The sequence below is a fragment of the Nerophis lumbriciformis genome, linkage group LG04 (assembly GCF_033978685.3).
Source record: "Nerophis lumbriciformis linkage group LG04, RoL_Nlum_v2.1, whole genome shotgun sequence".
In the NCBI taxonomy this organism is placed as follows: Eukaryota; Metazoa; Chordata; class Actinopteri; order Syngnathiformes; family Syngnathidae; genus Nerophis; species Nerophis lumbriciformis.
The window spans coordinates 12214541-12240207 of NC_084551.2; the positions used below are offsets into that span (position 1 = coordinate 12214541).

Genomic DNA, 25667 nt, shown 5'->3' on the forward strand with positions numbered 1-25667 from the left:
TTATAACCATTAATTCATCTTTATTATTTATACATCACTGATACATGGTATTGTGGTGAATGGTCTATATTAATCTTGGTGACAAATACTGGTGTGGAAGACCAGGAAAGGGGGGGGTGGGGGGGGAGAGAAGGGGCCTTGGTCAGTTTGCCAGCGTACCTTACCTACCTGTCTGAGACTCACCTGGCGAGCCCAGAAAGCGAACCGCTGCGATCGCTCTGAACCCCCCCTTCCCCCCCTCAGAGTGATCCTGGTTTTTAGACACACACACAAGAGCGTTATGGCGTAATAACCTTATGGATATTGGTAGCAGCAAGCGTTCTACGAACAGTTAACATGGTGTGGGTGGAAAGTAAAGTACTGTACAGCTACTGCTAAGGAATCTAAGAACCTGGCTGTGACGCTCGGATTAAAGTGCTAGAAGCAAACCCACCAATCCACACTTCATAATATGTATTTATATAGCATCATTTACAGGGTAAATATACATTATATTGTAACAGCTGAAATATCAGCACAAGGAGATCACTGTCACACTTAACAGCAAAGTATATATGATTATATATACAGCCATATAAAATCATATATACCGATATATAATTGTCGTATATGCATGTAAAACAGTTAACCACGTCTCAGGCTTTTCAAACAAAAAGTGATCGTGTATCAAGACGTAAAAGCTTTACACGGTCCTCTCGTCGACGGCCAAAAAGCCGCCGGGGTGGGAGGGGGCCCTGCGGGGTTATTTGAGGTCACAGGACAGGTATTTGCATATTCCACAAAATCTATTGCAACACGTTACTGTCTACTAACAGTACAGCCAGTATCTGCGAGAGGTGTTAGCTGGACTCACACGTACACCCACTGAACACAACATCACAACAATGGCTGATGTGGCTAATATGTGCTTTCACCTGCTGTGCTGGGACAGTGGACCACGACACACAATACTCCAGTAGTTTAGCCTCAGAAGACAACCTTTCGCTGGACTTAAGGAGGGTGGGGACGACGACAAACAAAAGGTAAGAAAATAAACACCTCCAATGTCCTGCAGCAAGTATTCTCTCATTGGAACCAACCTGTGGCGGCGAATCCCTTGATTACGTCACCACGTGTAAAGGAATGTGTTCATCTTCCTCACTAAAGACCCTGACTCCACAGTGAGTAACATCCTACTGAATGGACATCAATGAGGGGGTGCTGGGGACTCCTTGAGCTTATAGTACACATAAATGTGCAACACACACACAGACACACACGCACACAGAGTCCCCTTTCCAAGGCCTCACCATCACTTTTATATCTTCAGAGGTTCTTGACACGCTCTCCCCCATGCTGCAAGGTGCTGCACAGGGCGCTAGGTAACAAGATATACACCAAGAATAAAAAAGCTCCGGAATAACTGCAGTAGTAACGCACAACGAGCACCCGGCAGCTGGCTTGCGAGGCCCGGCCGTGTGCAGTTAGGGTTGAGACGTCGCCATAGTTTTAAGGAGCTCCTCCCGCTTTGCCCTTTTTCAGGACTTGTCTATTCCCCCGTGGTGTGCGGTGTGGTTATTCAAAAGCCCAGATCTCTATGTCCTGCACATAGAAATCCTCCTTTTTCGACAGCATGGGATTCCCGAATGTTTTACAGGAGTGACTCCTGCCGTGGTAAAGGTCTCCATCCAGCCACAGGCCGAACTCACCGCTAGGAGAGAAGGAAACTAAGCTGTGCACACAACTTTGGAACAGAAAGGACAAATAAAGGACATGATCTCACCTTCCTCCACCAAAAGCTAAAGAGTCCATATCCCCCTTGATAAAGAACATGTTGTCTCCTGTCCATTTGTACACCTGTTGCAGACACAATAGTGTTTATATCAGATGATATTGCATGACAAATCCTTGTTGACATCATTTAATATGTTCTGTGAGATACCGTATTTTCCGCACTATAAGTCGCACCGGATTATAAGGCGCACCTTCAATGAATGGCATATTTCAAAACTTTGTTCATATACAAGGCGCACCGGATTATAAGGCGCACCTCTGCATCCATTAGATGGAGCTGCGCTAAAGGGAATGTCAACAAAACAGTCAGATAGGTCAGTCAAACTTTATTAATAGATTACAAACCAGCGTTCTGACAACTCTGTTCACTCCCAAAATGAATAAACAGCTGCTTTATTATTTTCCCCGAGGTAAAGTCAGTGACGTGGTGTTTCGTTTATCTTTTAACAACAGCAAAGTATAACATGTAGTGCAACATTTATATCACATAGTGGAGGGGAACTTTTCCCTGATTCAATAAACAGGTAAAAAAACAGTGATACTGTTACGGTAAATCAAACGTTAGTGCAATCACAATATAGTAACACTCCAAATAGTGCAGAGCAATAACAATATATCAATAACTCAACGTTGCTCAAATGTTAATGTCACACAACACAACACACAAAATAAACATGTAAAGCTCACTTTATGAAGTTATTCCTCATCCACGAATCCCTCAAATTCTTCTTCTTCAGTGTTCGAATCAAACAGTTTGGCGAATACGGCATCCAACATGACCGGCTCCGTCTCGTCGAAGTCGTCATTAATGGAGTCAGTGTCGCTGCTGCTCTATTCCCGTGACTGATCGTCTTAAGTTTAAACTCTGCGTCGTAAGCGTGTCTCTTAATAGGAGCCATTTTGGGGTCTTTACATAAACAAACAAATGGAAATCAAAACGGCACGCCTCGCACAGTCATATATCCCAGCATGCACCGCGCGCTTTTTCTTCTACGGGGGCGGCTGCTTACCGTAGAAGGAGGAAATGAAGTTGGCGGCTGCTTACTGTAGTTGCGAGACCTAAACTTTATGAAAATGAAGTTTAGGTTTGTTGTAGCTCAATATTGGTCCATATATAAGGCGCACCGGATTATAAGGCGCACTGTCACTTTTTGAGAAAATTGGAGGTTTTTAGGTGCGCCTTATAGTGCGGAAAATACGGTACTCATTAACACCAGGAAAACAGCAAAGATGCACATTTGCCACCGGAGTTAACATCAGACAATTCAGATGGTCAATTTCAACAAAGTCTCACTAAAGTGTTGAATTATAATTCACTTTCAACTGGTGATGTATTTGCCTTTTTTAACCCATCTTCACCACAGCTGTGTCCCAGTGTTGGCATGGCTAGAGATTATACGCACGTGAAAAATTCCTTCAAAAGGGATGCTCAGGGAGACAATTACATTTCTGTATTCCTTATTACACAAGTGCAGAAGTTTCATAAAGTCTAGGAGGGTGCGTGTCTTGCCAGAACAACGGCTCAATTTAGGGAGCATGTCTAGCTCCAGTACGAAAAAGCCGCTGGTAAGACACTAAAGGAAAAGGAATGGTTAAGTATGCTACACATGCACACTGAGCAGGACGACACAAATAGCAAAGTGTTAAAGCTTCAATGTAAAGTAGGCTTGATTGATCCAGATGTCGATACTGTCGACACCTAGTATCATATACATATCACATAGTATCCTTACATAAATGATACCAAAGTGATTAGATCGATATTTTTCTTTTTCTTATTATTACAAAATATTGTTTTTCTGGAGGTTTTTGTTGTTGTTTACAAACTCCGAAGGTAAGTCACTGGATACAGGAAGGCTTTGAGGGCAAAACCCAAATTATTTAAATGAGAGATAACAGCAGTTTTTGCTTTTGTTTAGTTACTGTGCACTCGCCACTTGATAAAAAAAAAAATTGTATGTAGCATTAAATACCACAAATTGAATCGATCATTTGATTTACAGCAATACCAGGAAATTCTACAGTTAATAAGATTATCTAAAGGTGTTATTGTGTTTACTTAAGTTAAGTAGTTTTCAGTTGTATAAACTATTGTCAAAAAATCTGAATGGGACTTAAAATTAGATCGGGATTCGAGGCTGAATATATTGATTGGGAAAATCTCGACTTGCAACCCATGTTCTATATCGTAAAGTATGTATTCATGGCAGGCAAAAACCAGGTTAAAGCAACACCCTTAGTCTACACTACAAAAAAAAAGACCAGGGTCACACTGCTGCACATATGCATACTTTGACCTAACTTACTGCCATACAAACATGTTCTTAATTCTCAACCATTGTATACTAATCATGTCCAAGGACGCAGTTCACTCGTGCACAGTTTGATGATCAAAGCCTGGAATACAAGAAGAGGGTGTACCTCAAACTCTGGGTTGAAGGTGAAGAGGAAGGTCTCTCCTGTGCCATAGAAGCCATCGCTGACTTTAAAGGGTTCTGACGCAAGGGCACCAAAAACCTGGGGCAAAAAAGACACAGGACTTCGGTGAGAGGCTCCATCATGTTCCTGTGCTGTAAGATTGCGTTAAATCAGGCAGGGGTTCTTCACCTGGGGTCCAATGACCCCTATGTGGATGGATTTCAGGGGGTCCATGAGGATCACAATAAAACATTAACAATTTCAAAAACTTGTTAATGTTAATCTAAAAAATTAAATGAATCATCTACTTTTTACATACTTCATTTAAAATTTTGGTAATAATTTCTGTATGGGGTAGCACGGTGGAACAGGGATTAGTGCATGTGCCTCAGAATAAAAAGACCCTGGGTTTGATCCCGGGCTCAGGGTCTCTCTGTGTGATTTGTGTGGGTTCCCTCCGGGTACTCCAGCTTCCTCCCACCTCCAAAAACATGCACCTGGGGATAGGTTGATTGGCAACACTAAATGGTCCCTAGTGTGTGACTGTGAGTGTGAATGTTGTCTATCTGTGTTGGCCACGCGATGAGGTGGTGACTTGTCCAGGGTGTACCCCGTGACCCAAGAGGGACAAGCGGTAGAAAATGGATGGATGGATTTTCTGTATGGTCATATGTAAGAGAAAATACAGTCTTAGGGCCCAATTCTGCTGTTTTTGCGTAGGTGTTTTTCATGGTTGAAGTGATGCACATTTATTCTTTTTTTAGCTATTTCTAATATTTTTAAACACATTTTGGAGAGCACCTCAATTTCATTGTATATGTTGTTTTACAATGCCAATAACGCTTATATCAACATTATACATACTGTATATTCTCTCACCTAGAATAAGTGAGGAAAAAGTGTTTAAGCCTCGAATGAGGGCAGGCTCATTACGAATGAGGCGCATCAGGATGGAATTAAGACAAGTCTCTTTGTGTGCGTGTGCTTGCAAGGGTGAGCGTGACAGTTGATATCACCTGTCAAAATATCAATCGGATGAATATAATATTTCTATTAGATAGTCACATACTTCAATACTTACGGTGCACCAAAAATGGTTGAATGCACTTAACATTAGTTTGTCCCTGGATGTCCAAACACGGCCGATACATACTGTACCTTCCACTGTGGCCACACTTTTCTTTTCTTCTACTGTGCCTTTTAAATTTTGATAGTTAATTCAGAGTGGCATTATGGTCCTTTTATCCTCACCTCGTTTGATGTTTCCAGGTGTTTCAATTGAAGCTATTGGAAATGATTTGATAGCTTTCTGGAAGTCTCTTTTATCTTTTATTACCGGTACATGTGGTGTACACTTGCAATATAATGGTTCACCTTCCGTGTGCGCTGGTCTTATTACTACTTCAGAAAGCGCGTAGGAACAAACAAAAAGTACTTACCGTAATATTACGGACTATAGTGCACACCGGTATATTAGTCGCACACACTAAATTTTAGGTGGGGAAAATATTTTTCCACATAGCAGCTGCACCTGCCTACAAGCCACAGATATATACGTTGTGAAATGAGTTATTTACACAGAAATACTTCGTAAATGTTTATTCACATACCTAAATTGTTTCCAAAGTGAATCTTTATTCACATACCTTAATTGTTCCTAAATGGTGTTTGTAACACGGCAGTAAAACGGCTAATCAAACAAACCAGAAGTCATCGCCATGAACGCACTATCTGCAAAAGGTAGCTCTCCTATCAGCTAAATGGACTCAATAACTCCATGGTGAGTTCACTGAGGAATTTGTAAAACTGAAACAACACAAAAATAATTCCATTGTAAGTTAATAATACTTACACAGACATTCGTAAACGTGTTAGCATATTAGGTAATGCTAACGGCGATAGCGTCATTACATTACAATAGCATGTACAAATATGCATGAAAACACTCCTACAGACATCACACATGGGACGGTTTAGTAAGTATAAACAGTTTTAATTATACTGTAAAACTTACAAACCCTGCTTGGAGTTATGAATGAAGAATCCATACAAGTAGAAACGCTATGGACAGCGACAAACCAGAACGGCACTCTACTTCCGATTGAAAGCACTAAACAGAAGGAAACTGTAGCATCTGCAGCAAGTGAACTCCTCCAAAAGATGGTGCTATAGCACAAACAAAAAAACACTTTCTCAGTGTATGGTAAATTGATGGGAGAATGCGAGCAAATCCAGATTTGACAGGGAATGCCCACTTTTAAAGTTTGCTCCACCCAAAGTGCGCATCTTGGATGAAGGCGTCCAAAACAATTGCAAAGCTTTTTTTCATTTAAGCACATGGTAGAATAGGGCCCTGAATGAATAAAACACATTGTTCATCTTCCTACCTGTCAATGTTTGCATTTAAAAATAATGGGAATGTTCTGGGAAAATAGTGGAAACACACAATTTTAATCACCCTTAGGTAGGGTTGTACGGTATACCGGTATTAGTATAGTACCGCGATACTAATTAATCATTTTTGGTACTATATCGCCTCTGAAACGTACCGGTCACGTAGTCCCCCCGCCCCCCAAAATGTATATTATGTTTATAAACTCGGGAAATATGTCCCTGGACACATGAGGACTTTGAATATGACCAATGTATGAATAATGAATAATAAGAAACATATGTTTAATGTACCATACCCTAAGATTTTTTGTTAAAAATAAAGCCAATAATGCAATTTTTTTGTGGTCCCCTTTATTTAGAAAAGTACCAAAAAGTATCCAAATAATTCTAGCAACGGTACCAAAACATTGGTATCGTTACAACACTACCCTGAGGTTTAAATTACAAGAATGGGAATAGCCCTCAAAAAAAGTCCAAAATGTTGGATATTCTCAGAGAAAACGGGATGGTTGACAGTTATGTACATATTTGATGTAAAGTTGTTTGGGTCAATAGCTTCCATCGGATTCTTAAAATGACAATCATCACTGTTACATTGACAGCGTACCTGTCCGTCGCTGTCCTTAATGACCATGAGCACGGGGGTGTCTTGTCCCTGCATGGCTCTGTACAGCGACTTGATGCTCATGCCATGTTTTGATGTGCCAAAAGCAAGAGTCCATGGGTACCCGATAGTTCGTGGTGGTAGATTCCTGGCAAGCTGTGTCACAAAAAAGAGAATTAAAACACCAAACAGGCCACAGCAAGCAATGCTCAATTACATCTGTGGTGACCTTTTCACATCATTTAAATAGTAGTAAAACAGCTGAAAACACACGCACTCACGTCGCTGGAGAAAGTCAATTAGGACACCTCATGAAAAGGCTCCCCATGCCCTGCTGCTGACACACTTAAGTGCCAACAGCAACTTTGCTACATGAGGAGGAAAAGGCTGGCAAATGCACTGGCCTAAAATCTTCCTTTGAGAAGATCAGATAACCCCAACAGCCTAAAGAGGCAACTTTTAACAGAAAGAATAGCAGCAGTTTTGTTGTATGGTCTTAAACATTGTGTTAACTCTAATAGTTAATCAGTCTTAGGCCTCTTCTTGTTGGTTCAGCACATTCTGCTTCTTGTGTTGCAGCCGCAACAAAGTCCTGTAATGAGCGCACGGAAAATGATGCCACCAGCAGATGATGTTACACTTCATGATTAAAGAAAGTCGCATATTGCTAATCTATCGGTCAACGTGACAACTGGGACTCATTTGGAGGTGTGTGAGTATTTGTCAGGGCAAAATGCCAAACAGTGCAGACACAGTAGGAGGAGATATTGTTTGATCCATGCAATTTTTTCTGTAAGTTTCCAAAGACATGAACACTCAGAATTGCATGGCGGGTTTCTTTTAAAAGAAGGAAAAAGAATACCAACAAAAGAACTCTCAAACTATCTTCCCTAAATCTCTAGTTGTGCTAGACAGTCATTAAATCTGTTTTGATATTTACACCAATATTTTTTCCCCAACAATTGAACAACCTTAGGGAATAACTATGTCTTTGCAGTCACACATGACTTAAAAAAAAAATAAAAAAGAGAGCCACCATCATGCATCATTGTCATGTGAGAACCACAGCAAACCTCAGGAGATCTCACTTTGTCCAAAGAAGAGCCAGCCTTAACAAAGGGGGTTCAAAAGAAAATACAGTACATACAGTTTGTGCACAATTATCAGGAGAGTCAAATTTTTGAGGATTCATTTTATTATGGAACAGCTGCAGTAATAATTAAACCTCCAACCTGATTTTCTAATTATAGAGCAACTTTTTTAGTATGCTGAGTTACTATGCAACTAAATGAAAAACTAACATTCAACTTATTTATTTTACAACCTATTTATTTTAATCTATTTTAATGAGTATTAAGAACCAACTCAAAATGTACTGAATACTTTGTCCTTCTGGCCACTACAGCTAGTTTGGAAATAATGGCTTCCTGGTCGCTTCACATTTAATTCCTTTCTTTTTTATTCGGTAGTTAATTTGCCTCTTTGCAAAAAACATTTGATTGTCCTTTGATCACTGCAAGAATCATGCAACTTTCTGAAACATAGTTCACTGGTACCTCAACTTAAAAGTACCTCAATAAACAAGTATTTTGTTATACAATATGTTTCTTAGCTTTGTGTTATGCTTTAAGTTACGAGTATGCTGTTTTTTTTTTCTTGTTACATTTTAACATTGTGGTGTTTTGGGGGTGCCAGGCAGGGATTAACGCGACCCCGAAAGGGACAAGCGGTAGAAAATGGATGGATGGAACTTGATTTCAATTTATTTTAATGTGCGTGGCTGATTTGAGATAAAAATGGAATGTTATTGAAATGGTAAAAGTGAGCTGGATAAGGAACAAGTTACAAGGCCATTACATTTGCATTATGCCTTAATAGTTCCCTATTCAATGTAATGATTTATTCCTGTGTAAAATAAAACTTTAAAAAAATGCATGAAATCTCATAGTTTTTTTATTGTGAAAGTCTGACTTTGGATCAAATGATGAAATAAAGCCATACAAATCCAGCAGCATTTAATAATTGATTGTGCTCAAACGCAGCACATTTGACATCCTACTGTATATACGTATAAGCTCATGGTTGATATGTAGAGATGCACTATACCTTCTCAATTTGATCAGCCTCCAAGAGATCACTTGGTTCTCTTAGGTTTGGTTTGAAGGTTTCAGGCTCCAGCTCAGTCTTAATGGATGTGTCATGCTTGGAGTTCACCTCTTCCTTGGTGGTGATCTACAACAACAAACACCAGTCAGAGATGTATGCATTGCATAACAATGTTAAATGAGGGTCCCAAACAGCACAATCTACAACTAACTGTAGATCATAGCAAAGCTACTTTAGCTACAACTACTTTGACTACAATCTAGATGATGTAAATAATATCACATTGACAGTATCTGGGTAAAGTGGGACACTTAGATTAGGGCTGCACAAAAAAAGTAAACCTCAATTTACAATAACAAGCAATCCTTTTTTTGATGAATTGAGGACGCCCCACTGCCTGAGCAGATCAATGGAGTTTCCTTTTGTTGTGAATGATAGTAGTCAAGTCAAGTTTAGTCAAGTATGCCATTTTTTTCCCAAAAATTATTTCTGTGTAGCAAGAAAGACGCCCGTCAAATGTCCTTTGGGGACCACACATGAAGGACAGAACGACTATTAGAAGGTTTTTTTTAAAGCAAAACAAGACAGTCTAATAATATTAATACTAAAATGTTATTTCTATAAAATGGAAGCATGTGGGCCTGGACAAAGTGTGTTTGAAAATATTGTCCCAGAGAATTGCAAAAAAAATGTGATTCACATTTTTTGCAGAATTGTGCAGTCCTAATTCAGATGTAATCATATAAGGAGAAGATAATCTACTAAACATTTTAGGTAGACAACAGAAGAACCACAAGCTTAATATCTTCAACTTTGGAGTTTTGACACCAGAATATTTCCTGCATAATTTATAGCCTTTTGCACTACCTTTTGGGCCTTATTGGACTATTTACATTTCTCAGTAACGCCACCACTGCTGGTTACGGATGTGTTCATGTTTGAGGCCTCATTCACACTGGGGCTACCTATAAAGCTAGCAGAGGACACTGACCCGTTCGGGAGAGCGAAACACTTCCACCCTCTTCAACTCACCATGTCTTCTGGCACAGCGCATATCAACTTCCAGCAGTTTTGTTGAACAATCACATTTCCCTGACCAGACTTATTTCTGACAGTCGCAGACAGTATTTGTTTATCTAACACAAATGGCCAGCAATATCTAGCTTCTAACCAGACGTTTAAGAACACGAGGCAAAGAAGTCTGACTCATGAAGATAAGACAGCTGTGATGACACAACATCACTCCATAAAAGGGCAACTTTTCCGTACTCAAGTGATACACTGTTTCAGTCAACTGCTCAAGAAGGAAACATTTGTATTTGCCCCATAAAACAATGACATACATTATTTTAGTCACAGCAGCAACATATCTAGGTTTGCAAATGCATTTATGTGCAACAACAACTACTGGGATGTGCAGTCTGGCTCCTAGAGACTGTTGGCAGGGAGAGCAGGAGGGCTGGGTGAAACAAAGAGTGAGTGGGCACACAGGGTTGATCAGGGCACCTGGAGTCGTTTGCAGAGTGAGCGCAGATCTTCGCTGTTTAGAGCATCGATCCGACGGTGGTACTCCGTCATAGACACTACCTGGTAGTACAAAGACAGGAATGGGTAGAACATACAATTCTGCTAGGTGTAGCAATGACTAAAGGTGTCTGAAGTCACACATGTGCCGAAGCACTGTGATGCAACAGAGGTCTTCATAAGAAGAAAGGAGCCGGGGCAATTTTAAAGCACTCGGCCATTTTGCATGTTTGTGTAATATGTTTAATAGCATCCTTTTGGATACTGTGAAAAGACTAAAAATATTAAGCAAACTGCTGTTCTAACAAAACAACAAACGGGTTCATTAATCCAACACGACCACCGATGATAGAGCCATAAAAATAGTAACTTGTAGGTGAGAAAGCTTCAGTTACAGGCTGCATTTACACTGCAGGCTAATTGGGTTTTCATAAATGAATGCATATGTCCTTTATTATATTTTTTTAAAGTAAAAAAAAACAACCCAAAACTACCATGTTTAGACACATTCTTAAATTTCTGCCTTTTCTGTCTCAAACAACCATACATTGTCATTTATAGCTAACAAATGTATTGAGCTCCATTTTTAAAATATTTATATTTTCATGTACTTTCTGACCAGACAAGCAAGCATTCATCAACAAAATCAGCAGATCTGTCTGCATCTGCAGTCAAAGAAAAAACGTTATCCCGGGAACAAAAGTATTTTATGTTTGACTGCTTTTATCCCCCTAAGCCCTTGGCTATCAAGGCACACTGTGTTTGGAGCAATTCGCAAAACTACAAGTCCAGACATATCGACATGGTGACCTTCTAAGCATGGATTTAGTCCAACAAAGTCACACCCCAGACAGCCAACTCCATCAGGACACACTTTGTTGTTTTACAGAGTAGAAACAGTAGTACATGCATTATGATAGAACTTTATAGCTTGGGTTTTCGGGAAAAAAACAAACATTGTCAAAAACGCAACAATAAGCCCCTTTTGCAATGCAGGAGCATTAGCGGGGAACTGTTCGAGTTTGAACTGCCAAAACTGTTGCCAAAATCAAATTCCTTGTCATTTTTAGAGGGAGAACATAGACTGAATTTAAATTTGTACATAAATAGCCAATTATACTAAGAAAGAGTGTAATGGTATTGTAGATACCGTGGAATTGCGATTTCAAAGTCTTCACAATAATGCTGTGACGTGTGACGGTATCTATCAAAAAATTGGTGAGTGTAGTTTTTCTGGCGCTTCAGTGTTGGCCGGGTCTGAAAATAAACTACATGTCCAAGAATCATATCCGCAGTGGGGGACCACCATAAGTGTGGAACACCATAAGCAGGAAGTGAAGTGTCGCAGTAGATAAGAGGAATTGTTTTATTGTGGACATAAAGGTCATCAAAATCTAGGGCAAGGGCTGAGGGCTTTTAGTTGCACTCGGGTGAAAAGCAGGATACATCTTAGACAAATCACCATTTCCGCCACCCAGAAAATGTATTTGAAGCCAGCGAAGCTTAACATCAGTTTTTGAGGTATGTACACAAAAGTTCAATTGTTAATTAACTTTTCTGAGAAACTGCATTTTCCAAACTGAAATAAAAACATGTGCAAGTTTCTAATAATCAGGGTTTCTGCAGGTTTCAACAAGCCGAAATCAAAATCAAAATTGTATTAATTGTCTAGCCATAGTTGATAACAGCACTTTGATTAACTCACAGACTGGTGATGCTGCTCATTTACTGAAGAAGTAAGTTAGCGCGCTAATGACTGGGTAGCTAGCTGAAATGCTAACATGAATACAAGAAACATTGCCGTCTTCACCCAGTAAGAAACAACATTACCCAATCTAAACACATTTTTGTCTGAGCAACTAAGCTATTCAGGTGTGCACATTGAACTTACAAGCTGTGCTCTCTTAGAAGAAAGTGATCAATCTACGGGTTGAATTAGTGTCCTTTTTTGTTGTTATCACTTTCCAACAAATTGGGCATATTTGCTTGTTTGTCCATGAGGATGGGCTTAAAGTATTGATACACATACATGCATACATACACACACTCCTACTGCTACGAGAGAGTAAGAACAACAAATCAATGTTTGAAGTGATAATCTTGCAATCCTACAATATCCCGTTTGGGGACAAGGAGACTACAGCCATCAAAGCACATTCAATCTCTTTATTGACTAGCACTTACACAATCCAGTGAAAATATTCACAGAGCGTCCATCACTGCCGGCAAACTGCCGCTGCTAAGCTAACAAACTGAGCTGAGTTAAAATTCTGCTCTGTCAAGGCCTGGGCGATGTATCGATATCTTCAAGTTTTTTGTTACAGACTATTTAAAAAATAAAAAATATTTTCTTTCTCCTCTTACCCTAGTATACTTATTGCCCCAAGGAGCTTCCGTACCTTCCAACCTTACTTCCTTAGCGGCACACCGAGAAAAACATGGCTAACTCTAACAAGAGCGACATATTTGTTCCAAAGTAAAGAATAGTGACAGTAGTCTGATTCTGCGGCAACAGATGTGGAACAAATGACACCACACTGCAAAGTTTGTTTAAAGGCTGCAGAACAAAAATACGTATTGCTGCATCTGAAACCAAAGACCCCAGTCGAGTGCGGGAAATACAGCTCTTTACGAGGCAAACAAGACCACAACAACAAATAAACTCCAGCTGAAAAGCAACTTACTCTGGTGGAATAATTTACACAAGATACCATGTATGATGAGAAAGAAGCACAGTGGAGAACGATCACTAAAGCAGGTCACTCTGCCCACTGTCAAGATGTGTGAATGAAAAAGCCTGTGTTTACTTTATCCACTTACTGAAGCTACAGTCCTCTCAATGTTTTACATGATTATTTATTTGCATACAATGTATAACGCTACATTTTATTCACATAAAGTATTCTATTAAAGACCCTAACCCCCTGAAAAAAATTTAACGCCCCCCTTGAATGATTTTCTGCAGCCCTGTCTGAATACACTTCAAATTGCTTAACAGAAGTTCAACCCAATCCTATCCACTTTATTTATATAGCACATTTCAAAAAAACAATAGAAGTTTCACAAAGTCCTGCACAGAAGTTAAGACAAGCATACTAGTAATATAAAACATTAAACTACAAAAGAGTAAATACATAAAATACATCAGAGAAAATTAAATAGACTAAAATCACACAACTCTATAATAGGGATATTGTTCCAAAGTTTTGGAGCCGCAGCAGAAAATGCTTGATCACCTCTGGATATTAAAAGGGTTTTTGGGACGACAAGAAGAAACTGATCAGCTGACCTCAGAGACTTTGTGGGGGTGTACATATTTAAAAAGGTCTGACATATATTGTGGCGCTAATCCGTTAAGAGATTTAAAAACAAACAACAATATTTTAAAATGAATTCTAAAATGAACTGTGAGCCAGTGAAGGGATTCTAAAATGGGGTAATTTGTTCATGGTTTTTAATGCCAGTTGAAAGGCGAGCAGCAGCATTTTGGACTAACTGCAATCCAGTGATTGAGGCCTGGTTCATACCAATGTAGAGGGAGTTGCAGTAGTCCAAACTTGATGAAATAAAAGCATGGTATACCCGCTCAAAGTCGTTAAAAGAAAAAACGGATTACATTTTTGCTAAACGTCTTAGATGATAAAAACTAGATCGTACAACGGAGTTAACCTACTGCTCCAATTTAAATCCAAGATTTGTGACTGTTTGTTTTAAATAAGGCATCAGGGGGTCCAGGTCACTGGGGTGAGCAGTCTGTTTTACTTTTGAGTCGAATAAAATAATTTCCGTCTTGTTCTCATTTAAGTTTAGAAAGTTTACCGCCATCCATGCTTTTAGGTCCTCAAGACAATTTAAAAGTGATTTTAAACTTGTGTCACTTTTCTTTTTTAAAGGGACATAGATTTGCGTATCATCCGCATGAAGATGATATGATATATATTTTTTTTTAAATGTGCTGAATGGGCCGGATGTACACTGAAAACAGGAAGTTGCTCTTTGTGTTGCCCAATGTGTTTGTTGTGCTGTAATTTTTTGTGTTTGCAGAGGTCTTATAGTTAGTGTCTAGTGGGATTCAAAATTGCAATGGTACTTAACTATTAGCTCCCTTTGGTGCACGGGCCTCAGGCTATGTCTACACTAAGCCGGATAACCCCTTAAACAAATTATTATTTAGCCTAAGCATCGTTTCAGCCACACGAAACCATCGTTTAAGGTTCCCCTCCGTGTGCTTTGTATTACCTGGCCGTCGAGGGAAGACAATGGAAAACGGCGAATGCTTTTGGACTGGAAAAGCAGGCTATATCAGTTATTGTCCGCCATGTATGTCGCGGACTCAACGTCTAGGTCCAGAGTATATAAAGTCACCAAAAAACTAATGGACAATGACGGTGAAGGCAAAAGTGTGAGTGTCCTGACCAGATATCTAGATCCCTAGATTGATTGTTGTAAAATGTTTTTTTATCACATTGTTGACGTGCCTAATAAAGATTTGATTAATTTATGATGGCTCAGGTGTGATTCACTACAATAGGGCCCCACAGCGCACTGGATTCCAGTTAACTGAAATACCACAACACTGGATATATTTCAGATAAGTAAAATTTAATTTAAGGAACTTTCACACAAAGCAACACTGGAGGTGACTATGACGTGCGCATTTTCCGCACATGCGTACTAGGTTGCGTTGCGCCGGCTGACGGAGGGGGTTTTTAATAAGCTTTATTATGAAGCTGGCTGTGGCGAGTTCTTTCTGACGTCACTTTCTGTGCGGGGAGCGGTCTTTCTGGCGTCACTTCCTCTCCGAACTCAGTTTGTAAACGATCAGTGAGTCCATACAAAGCTAAGAGCCGGAGATTCAAGAAATGCACGGCGTACTAACCCGTGTAAAAAAATTACCCAAGTAGGGGGACCTTAAAGGCCTACTGAAATGCGATTTTCTTATTTAAACGGGGATAGCAGGTCTATTCTATTTGTCATACTTGATCATTTCGCGATATTGCCATATTTTTGCTGAAAGGATTTCGTAGAGAACATCGACGATACAGTTTGCAACTTTTGGTCGCTGATAAAAAAGCCTTGCGTGCCCCGGAAGTAGCAGACGAGTAGCGTGACGTCACAGGTTGTGGAGCTCCTCACATCTGCACATTGTTTACAATCATGGCCACCAGCAGCGAGAGCGATTCGGACCGAGAAAGCGACGATTTCCCCATTAATTTGAGCGAGGATGAAAGATTTGTGGATGAGGAAAGTGAGAGTGAAGGACTAGAGGGCAGTGGGAGCGATTCAGATAGGGAAGATGCTGTGAGAGGCAGGTGGGACCTGATATTCAGCTGGGAATGACTAAAAGAGTAAATAAACACAAGACATATATATACTCTATTAGCCACAACACAACCAGGCTTAATATGCCACAAATTAATCCCGCATAACAAACACCCCCCCCCCCCCCCCCCCACCCGTCCATATAACCCGCCAATACAACTCAAACACCTGCACAACACACTCAATCCCACAGCCCAAAGTACCGTTCACCTCCCCAAAGTTCATACAGCACATATATTTCCCCAAAGTCCCCAAAGTTACGTACGTGACATGCACATAGCGGCACGCACGTACGGGCAAGCGATCAAATGTTTGGAAGCCGCAGCTGCATGCGTACTCACGGTACCGCGTCTGCGCATCCAACTCAAAGTCCTCCTGGTAAGAGTCTCTGTTGTCCCAGTTCTCCACAGGCCAATGTTAAAGCTTGACTGTCATCTTCCGGGAATGTAAACAATGAAACACCGGCTGTGTTATCCGGCACAACAGTCAGGGGGTGCACAACACCTGCCGCAATACACCGCTTCCAACCTACAGCTTTCTTCTTTGCTGTCTCCATTGTTCATTGAACAAATTGCAAAAGATTCACCAACACAGATGTCCAGAATACTGTGGAATTCTGCGATGAAAACAGACGACTTAATAGCTGGCCACCATGCTGTCCCAAAATGTCCTCTACAATCCGTGATGTCACGCGCAGGTGTCATCATACCGAGACGTTTTCAGCAGGATATTTCGCGCAAAATTTAAAACTGCACTTTAGTAAGCTAACCAGGTCGTATTGGCATGTGTTGCAATGTTAAGATTTTATCATTGATGTATAAACTATCAAGACTGCGTGGTCGGTAGTAGTGGGTTTCAGTAGGCCTTTAAACGATAGTTTAGTGTGGCTGAAACGGGGCTTAGGCTAAATAATTATTTGTTTAAGGGGTTATCCAGCTTAGTGTAGACATAGACTGAGTAGAGAGTCACAAAATAAGGACCTGCGCCCGCAAAAAGATTGCGGGCCGTGAGTTTGAGACCCTTGTTTAAACGCACTCTAACTGGGAGAGGACACTTGATTGTAAAGGGAAAACAAGATTTATGCCTCGAACAGTACTATTGTAGCGGAAATTCACACAAACCCTCCCATAAATCTCAATCCCCAAACACAAACCCTGAAGCATAAAAGGAACAACCATTGGTAGCGCAGTGAAGGACACAGCACACCCCCAGAAACATACAGACATGCTCGCCCACACCCAAACAGGTTTGTATACATGCAAGAGCATGTTTAAAATCAGCAGTCTGAGTCGGACTACTTCACAATTATGTTTACTAAACACCAACAAAGTCCCAAGTCTTTAATACTTTTTGCACATCAGTTATTTACCAGCATCGTCAAAGCCAAAATAAAAGGACAAACCAACACATCTTTATATCTAAAAGCAACATACAGTGCTGCCCACTTCAAGGCGACATCGTAGTTTACAGAGCATTATCATTACTGCCACCTTGCACCACAAACTTTAGAGCCGCTTTGCACCTTTAATCGCCGGCATGATAGCACCAAGCGGTCGTAAAGGTCAACATTAGTGTTCACTTTTGCTTTTAAAACTGACAGAATAAGAACGAGCCTGGCGTTGCTTTGCTCGTTAGCTTTTGCTAGCAAGCTAGCGCGTCTGGCCAGCCATAACAACAGCATGTGAACGTACTATATCTGACACTGCAACTATAAATAGTCAACTTACACGGGTATACTTAGGTGTCGGTCGTTTCTCTTGGTTCTTTACCCTCCTAGAAAACATGTCTTCATCTCTGGGCGAGGTTGAAAGTACAAAGTGGCATTTCAGCACGCAAGTTCCTTATCCGAGATACAAATAATAGCTTTGTACCCTACCAACCTGACTGACTAATAAGGAAACATTTTTCCCTGAAGGGGTCATCCAGCGAAATTATTTGAGTGACATCACCACAAGCCAATCACAACACGGGACAGGAATAGACCCCGATTTCTATTGGTTAAATATTTCAATTTATCCCAACACTGTAAAAATTTAAAGCACCAGTAACCCCAGTCCACCGGCTAGGTTGATACATACGTTTTAATAGGTTTGTACCCTACCAACCTGACTAATAAGGAAACATTTTTCCCTGAAGGGGCATACTTGCCAACCTTGAGACCTCCGATTTCGGGAGGTGGGGGCGTGGTCGGGGGTGGGGCGGGGCGTGGTTGGGGCGGAGGGCGTGGTTGTGGGCGTGGTTAAGAGGGGAGGAGTATATTTACAGCTAGAATTCACCAAGTCAAGTATTTCATATATATATCTACATCCTGAAAATATGCAAACAAAACTGTGTTTAGATAATTGATACTTCAAACTTGCATAAATAAATCTCAAGGAATATTACATAACTTGGCTTCTGAGAGCTTCAAAATCAATGAATAAAATGCTAAAGTTGTTGATAAACAAGCAATTATTTTAATAATTAAATAGGGTCATTTTAAATGAATTATTATGATCATTTAAAATTAATTATTTCAAATATGTTTATTTTAATGTGTAATTCTATGGCTGGATGTAATGAGTCAGAAAAAATACAAATACAATTAATTTGGATGTTTTTAGCAAAATATAGTAAAAATGTATTTAGTTTAAAAAAAATAATTAATAAATATATTTATTTTTAGGTAAGATAAACATAATACAATTTATCTCTAGTCTGGATGATTTAGTTCTTGTCACCCTGTTGTCCGCATGGAGCTGGAGGGGGCGTGGCCTCCAGCTCCGGCTGAAAATCGGGAGATTTTCGGGAGAATATTTGTCCCGGGAGATTTTCGGGAGAGGCGCTGAATTTCGGGAGTCTCCCGGAAAATTCGGGAGGGTTGGCAAGTATGTTTGTACCCTACCGACCTGACTATTAAGGAAAACATTTTCCCTGAAGGGGTCATAAAGCGAAATTATTTGAGTGACATTACCACAAGCCAATCACAACACGGGACAGGAATACAACCTTCTATTGGTTAAATATTTCAACGTATCCCAAGACTGGCAACATTTAAAGCAATAGTAACACCAGTCCACCGGCTAGGTTGATACATACGTTTTTCTTAAAGGAATAGCTCTAAATTAGCCTTTTAAAATATCCATCCATCCCTTTTCTACTGCTTGTCCCTTTCAGGGTCGCGGGGGGTGCTGGAGCCTATCTCAGCTGCATTCGGGCGGAATGCGGTGTACACCCTGGACAAGTTGCCACTTCATCGCAGGGCCAACACAGATAGACAACATTCACACTCACATTCACACACTAGGGCCAATTTAGTGTTACCAATCAACCTATCCCCAGGTGCATGTCTTTGGAGGTGGGAGGGAACCCACGCAGTCATGGGGAGAACATGCAAACTCCACACAGAAAGATCCCGAACCCAGAATCGAACCCAGGACCTTTGTATTGTGACGCACACGCACTAACCCCTTTAACACCGTGCTGCCCCCTTTCAAAATATATCATATAAAAATGAGCTAATTTGAGCTCTAATTTCACTCAGGCACTCAGAACTGCACACAGTAAAACAGCTGTCATTCTTGTGTATTCAAATAAAACAAACATTGGCTGTCTGCACTTTCATACATACACTTGGCATTTTGAGTGCTTAAGTGCATACACTGAGAACAATAAAAACACATTTTCCTGGGATTGGTGTTGTATCCATCATGACCCTGCAGTGGTAGATTCTGACTATACCCCCAATAATCACCACCTTGGCTACATAGCAGAAGGGGAGAGACTGACTCTAGTAGCAATTCACAATTATAGAGAAGGTAAAAAGAAGCAGGAGTGGATAACTATTGCAATCGTCATTTCTGGTAAGTGTGCAACAACAGTAATTAAATTTAGGACGGTACTACATTGCCTGTAGTTACCAAGTATGCAAAGTACACAATCATAACGCTATGTTTTACAACTGCATATTGAGTCATTAGGTCTATTAAATACATTTCACAGTGGGGTATTATTTCTACTATCTGGGGCAGCCTTTCTCAGGACTATAAAGTGCACTCTGCATCTGGACTGGCAGATATCTTAGCCTGCAAGATGCGCACTATCAGTCAGGCTTTTTAAAATTATGATTACATGCATGACCAAAAACAACATTGAATACCCTCAATGTGTCATTTGCCATACAGTTTTGGCTTGAAACCAGTAAAACTTAAGACATTTTAGAGACAAAACACAACAAGCCACTAAAGTTCTTTTGACAGAGGAAGCGATAACTAAGGTGCCATCAAACACTGGGAAGAGTAAATATGCTAACGTTCTTTCTAAAGCCACGGCAGCTTTGTATGATATCTGGCGATTCAATGGAGAAAAAGTGACTATAGTGGGGCAAAGGAGTTTGCCAACGTCAACTAATTTGATCATGGATGTCTTGACTCTGAAAACCACTGATCTGTACCAATTAAGTGAGTAAAATAATTGCGAATAGCGCTGTGCATTCATAGAGCACAACCATGGTTCTACATCCATGTATAACTGTCACATTTTGTGACTGTATACTGAGGAAAAATGAAAAAAAAAAAAAAAAAAAAGACATTTGAAAATGTAAAAAAAAAATGTAGATAATCAGTGTACTGTGGTAAAGATAGTCCAAATTAAGATAACATTTAAATTCTGGAATAATGTATTGCGATGTTGGCTATTTTCCATTCAGCAAAATACATTGCCGAATGCAGGCCAACATTAGCGACTGTCACACAGCATGTAATGGCTCTACAATACACTGACTGAGAAGAGTAAACAATTACACAAACATGCAAAACACTTTGGTTGGAAGTTTAGAATTTGCAATTCCAAGCAAAGCAAGTGTTCACACAGCATACATAAAATACATGTGTGGTAAAGTTCACATACACGTTACAATAGAAATCAACAAACAGCGTGGTACACAGAATTCCAAATACAGAAGCCGTTTACAAAACTTAAGTGTGATGACCACAATACAGCACATTTTAACAGAGCATTGCAAAATGAAAGCAAAGTGTTGTATGTTGACATACAACAGTGTAGTCAACAATACATCACATACAGTATGATCTTGGTTTCACAGATGATGAATTAAAGGATAGTAAAAAACTATGATTAATTCATTACTGTGAGCCTGGTCAGAAAACAAAAGTGAATTTGCGGCAAGGTTGCCTGGGTAGATCCTACCTCCCACTCTTTGACATTGAGGTCAGTGATGGGCTCGTCCTCAGCACTGTCAGACACCTCGTACTTCTTGACAACCATAAAGCCAGGTTCTTGTGACATTCCTCTGACCCCTTCACCATACATATCTGGGCTCCACTGCATGAAGAAGACATAAAGGTGGTCCGACCTGGGGATGGGAAGTGGGCACACATGAAGAAAATTCCATCACAAATGTTTTCCTTAAACACCAACAAATAAAAAATACATACCACTGATCAGTTAAACATTTCAGTTCGATATATCAAAACAAAGTAATTTAACATTGAAGCCGTGATCAAAGTATCCAAGGGTGCCCGTTAGGTCGATCGCGAGCTACCGGTAGATAGCGGCGGGTGTGTCAGTCGATCGCCAGCCAGGCATTAAAAAAATAGGCCTAAACATTAGCAATCATCAATCTTCACTATGACGTCACTTTCATCACTTAATCGACATTCACGGCACGGCGTACCTACTGTCAAAAGTCTAAAAACCGACCGCATAGTTTCCGTCTTCACAATAAAAGTGATGCTCTATCCTGCCTGCGCTAACAAAATAAGAGTCTCAGAAAGCTAGCGCACACAAGCTAGCAAGCTACAAAGTTTTCCGTCAATGTATTTTCTTCTAAAGGATACGAGTATGAAACCTGGACAAATAAGATGCCAAAAAACAACCACTTCCATGTGGTGTTGGACTCCACAATGTAAATTTGAAAACATGGAAGTTATCAGCACTACTGTGAATCCTGTCTGATTCCAATTAATGCAAGTCATCAGAATCAGGTAATACAAACTTATATTCTTGTCTTCATGAAAGAAAGGAATCTATATGTGTTAAACATGCTTGTATTTTTATTAAACACCTTTAAGATGTTAACAAAAAACAACTGTTTCATAAATAAAATAAATAAAATAAATAAAATAAATAAAACATATATATATATACATACATACATACACACACATACATACAGTGTAAACATATACATACACATACATTAGGGCAGGGGTCGGGAACCTTTTTGGCTGAGAGAGCCATGAAAGCCAAATATTTTAAAATGTATTTCCGTGAGAGCCACATCATATTTTTTAACACTGAATACAACTAAATGCAGGCAGCACGGTGGAAGAGGGGTTAGTGCATCTGCCTCACAATACGGAGGACCGGGGTTCGATCCTGCGCTCGGGATCTTTCTGTGTGGAGTTTGCATGTTCTCCCCGTGACTGCGTGGGTTACCTCTGGGTACTCTGGTTTCCTCCCACCCCCAAAGACATGCACCTGGGGATAGGTTGATTGGTAACACTAAATTGGCCCTAGTGTGAGAATGTGAGTGTGAATGTTGTCTGTCTGTCTGTGTTGGCCCTGTGATGAGGTGGCGACTTGTCCAGGGTGTACCCCGCCTACCGCCCGACTGCAGCTGAGATAGGCTCCAGCGACCCCCCGCGACCCCAAAAAGGGACAAGCGGTAGAAAATGGATGGATGCATGGACAACTAAATGCGAGCATTTTTTAAGTAAGACCAACATTTTTAGAGTATAATAAGTCTCTAATTATTTTTAATAACATTGTTATTTCTTGAACAGGTGCAATACAAAACGGATGGATGGATTAAAATGCATGAGAATGTTTTATATTTTGAACGTTATTTTTAACATCGTGATTACCAGCGGAATTATTCATTGCTTATCGTGTTAAGCAATGTCAGCTAAGATTTATCTGAGAGCCAGATGCAGTCATCAAAAGAGCCACATCTGGCTCCAGAGCCATAGGTTCCCTACCCCTGCATTAGGGCTTTCAATAACGGCACACATTTTTTTAACGGGTGATTAACGCGAACACTTCCTTTTTGACCCTCCCCTTGACAAATATACATATCACTACTGTGAATCCTGTCATATTCCAATTAATGCAAGTCATCAGAATCAGGTAATACACAAACTTATATTCTTGACTTCATGAAAGAGAGGAATCTGTGTGTTAAACATGCTTGTATTTTTATTAAACACCTTTAACATGTTAACAAATGTCAACTATTTCAGCTGAAGTTATTTGTGGATTTTTCTTTGCATCTCGAACAGCCCTAATACATATATACACACACGAAGTCCTGGTTGTGTACGGCTCATTAAACATCCTTTCTTTCTCACAACAACATTGCTAATATACCTAAAGAAATTATCCAACACACTCAAAAAATAAGTTTCAACATCAACCAGCCCCCACTTTTCAAAGTTAGTTTTGAATCTAACATGTCCCTAACCTAATATCCTTACAAGGAGCATCCAAAATGGTTTAACATTGTGGCCCTTCCTCCGAGGAGACCAAACAGCTGAACCGTACAGGTGCCCCTCATAATTTGAAAATGCCCTGATTTAACAGAACTATGACTAACAAAAATGACATGGGTGCTTGTCTGATTCAAATGTGATTAGTAGTCAGAAACGGCAACATGGTATTACTTCAAAAAGTAAGGCAGTCTTTAACTGCATCAGACAAATATATTACTTTTTTTGTATTTTTCGAGTGGGACATTGCCACTGTGTGCCAGAATAAAGTACAATTATTTAAAAGTGATCAGCTCCATTATTTATTCAAATAAACATATTTGATATTCTTATGTTTCAAACACAGTTTAACTTTAAACAAGGATTACATTGTAGCAAATAAACCCAAAACAAAAAAAACCTTTATGACTGCAGTTTTTTATTGCATGTTGAAAACATGCTACAAAGCGACTGACCTCTCCTGCGGCACAGCAAACCAGTACTCGTGCTTCTTGCCCTGCTGGGCATACTGCTGCATAGAGGCGCTGGCATTGGAAACAAATGTCTTCTTCATTGGCTTCCCCACCCGCAGACAAAGGAACTTGTGTGACCGACTCGTCCGCTCTGCAGATGGAAGGGGAAAAAAGTTGTTCTTAAAACAAAATATGCCAATTTTATATCAAAAAAGGTTATTTATTAACATTTATTCTATTTGCAATACATAAGCATTTTGACAAAGGCCTTATCTGGAGAAGAACCACATCTTCTTGATTGTTATATCCTCCATTAACTGGCCACTTTATCTGACAGCCAGAAACTCAACAGATGAGAAAAATACAGGAGTAGCACACAACAGATTATCATCATTATTTATCATAATTACAGCTCAAGGACACTAAATGAGGTCACCATGCCAGGAACATTACACAGGCACATATTCCCAGCTACTGGTTGCACATTACATCACTCAATGACAGAACAAAAACATTTGTCTGGAAAGGCACCATATTTGCTGTAAACATACTTATTTTTGAAGTTGCTGCCGTTACAGTGTGGGTTGTACTAATGCGCACCTAATGTTTATAAACCCAGTTGAGATGCCTTTAAATTGTCAACTGTTTCTGCAGAATAATTGCTGCAGTAGAAATGAGAAAACTCCCTGCCACAGAAATGTGTTGCTGTTCAGCAGAGTTAAAGCGGGCAATACAACACCAAGTGAGTCACACCTGGCACACATCCTCTGGGATTTGAGCACAAGCAGACAATTTGCAGTGCACCAGTTCATACCTGGCATGACAATGCATGCCGATTGATCCAAGAAGGATGCAAACAATGATACAATAAAGTACAACTTGGGATGCCTGTTAAATTCCTGTCTGGACAAAAAAAGCCATCTTATTTGAGGGTGACTTAGCAATAACTTGGCTGAAACGAGGCTGCTTCTCTTATTAGTCACCAATATTCCACCACCAAATTCAGCAAAACCCTAATTCCAAATGCTTGGGGGCCTAGATGTGGTTATAACTGAGCAACATTACCATCCTGCCAGCTGACAAAGGGAGATGCACAGTCATTCTCAACACAACTGACTACCAAAACCAGTTGCCTACACTCCTCAAAGACTCCAACACATGAAATACTCAAAAGGGACCCCACAGGTGGGTACAAGAGAAGAATCATAGAGTGCTTACAAACTCTACAAAAGTCAGAAGCCATTAACAGGGTATTGGATTACCGCTTATACCCACAAGAAACCATGGCTGGTATTTATGGCCTTCCAAAAATACACAAAGATGGGGCTCCCCTCAGACCCATAGTCAGCAACATTAACTCTGTGACATTCAATATTTCTACGTATGTGGCCAACATCTTAGCACCTTTGTTTGGCAAAACTCCACATCATGTCCAAAACTCAATTGACTTTGTAGTGAAGATCAGCGATCTGAAACTGGACAAAAATGAAACTATAGTTTCATTCGACGTAACCTCCCTGTTCATCTGTATTCCAACCCAGGATGAAGTAGAGAGTGAGGCAACATCTACTAGGTGATCACACCTTA

The 25667-nt window shown here is 40.1% G+C and overlaps 1 protein-coding gene across 6 annotated transcripts in view; it reads right to left on the bottom strand.

The window, feature by feature from the left end:
• The window catches only part of oxr1a (oxidation resistance 1a), a 321181-nt gene continuing 295514 nt past the window's right edge, over positions 1-25667 (bottom strand). For 5 of the 6 annotated variants that reach the window (XM_061949091.2, XM_061949083.2, XM_061949061.2 and 2 more), the window contains 8 exons: positions 24084-24231; positions 21329-21494; positions 10802-10882; positions 9296-9421; positions 7193-7345; positions 4195-4290; positions 1763-1836; positions 1-1690 (listed from right to left, as the gene is read on the bottom strand). In XM_061949091.2, the coding sequence (XP_061805075.1) occupies positions 1555-1690; positions 1763-1836; positions 4195-4290; positions 7193-7345; positions 9296-9421; positions 10802-10882; positions 21329-21494; positions 24084-24231 (980 nt within the window). In that variant the 3' untranslated portion in view covers positions 1-1554. The remainder of the gene's footprint in view (positions 1691-1762; positions 1837-4194; positions 4291-7192; positions 7346-9295; positions 9422-10801; positions 10883-21328; positions 21495-24083; positions 24232-25667) is intronic. The other variant, XM_061949075.2, reaches the window with a different exon arrangement.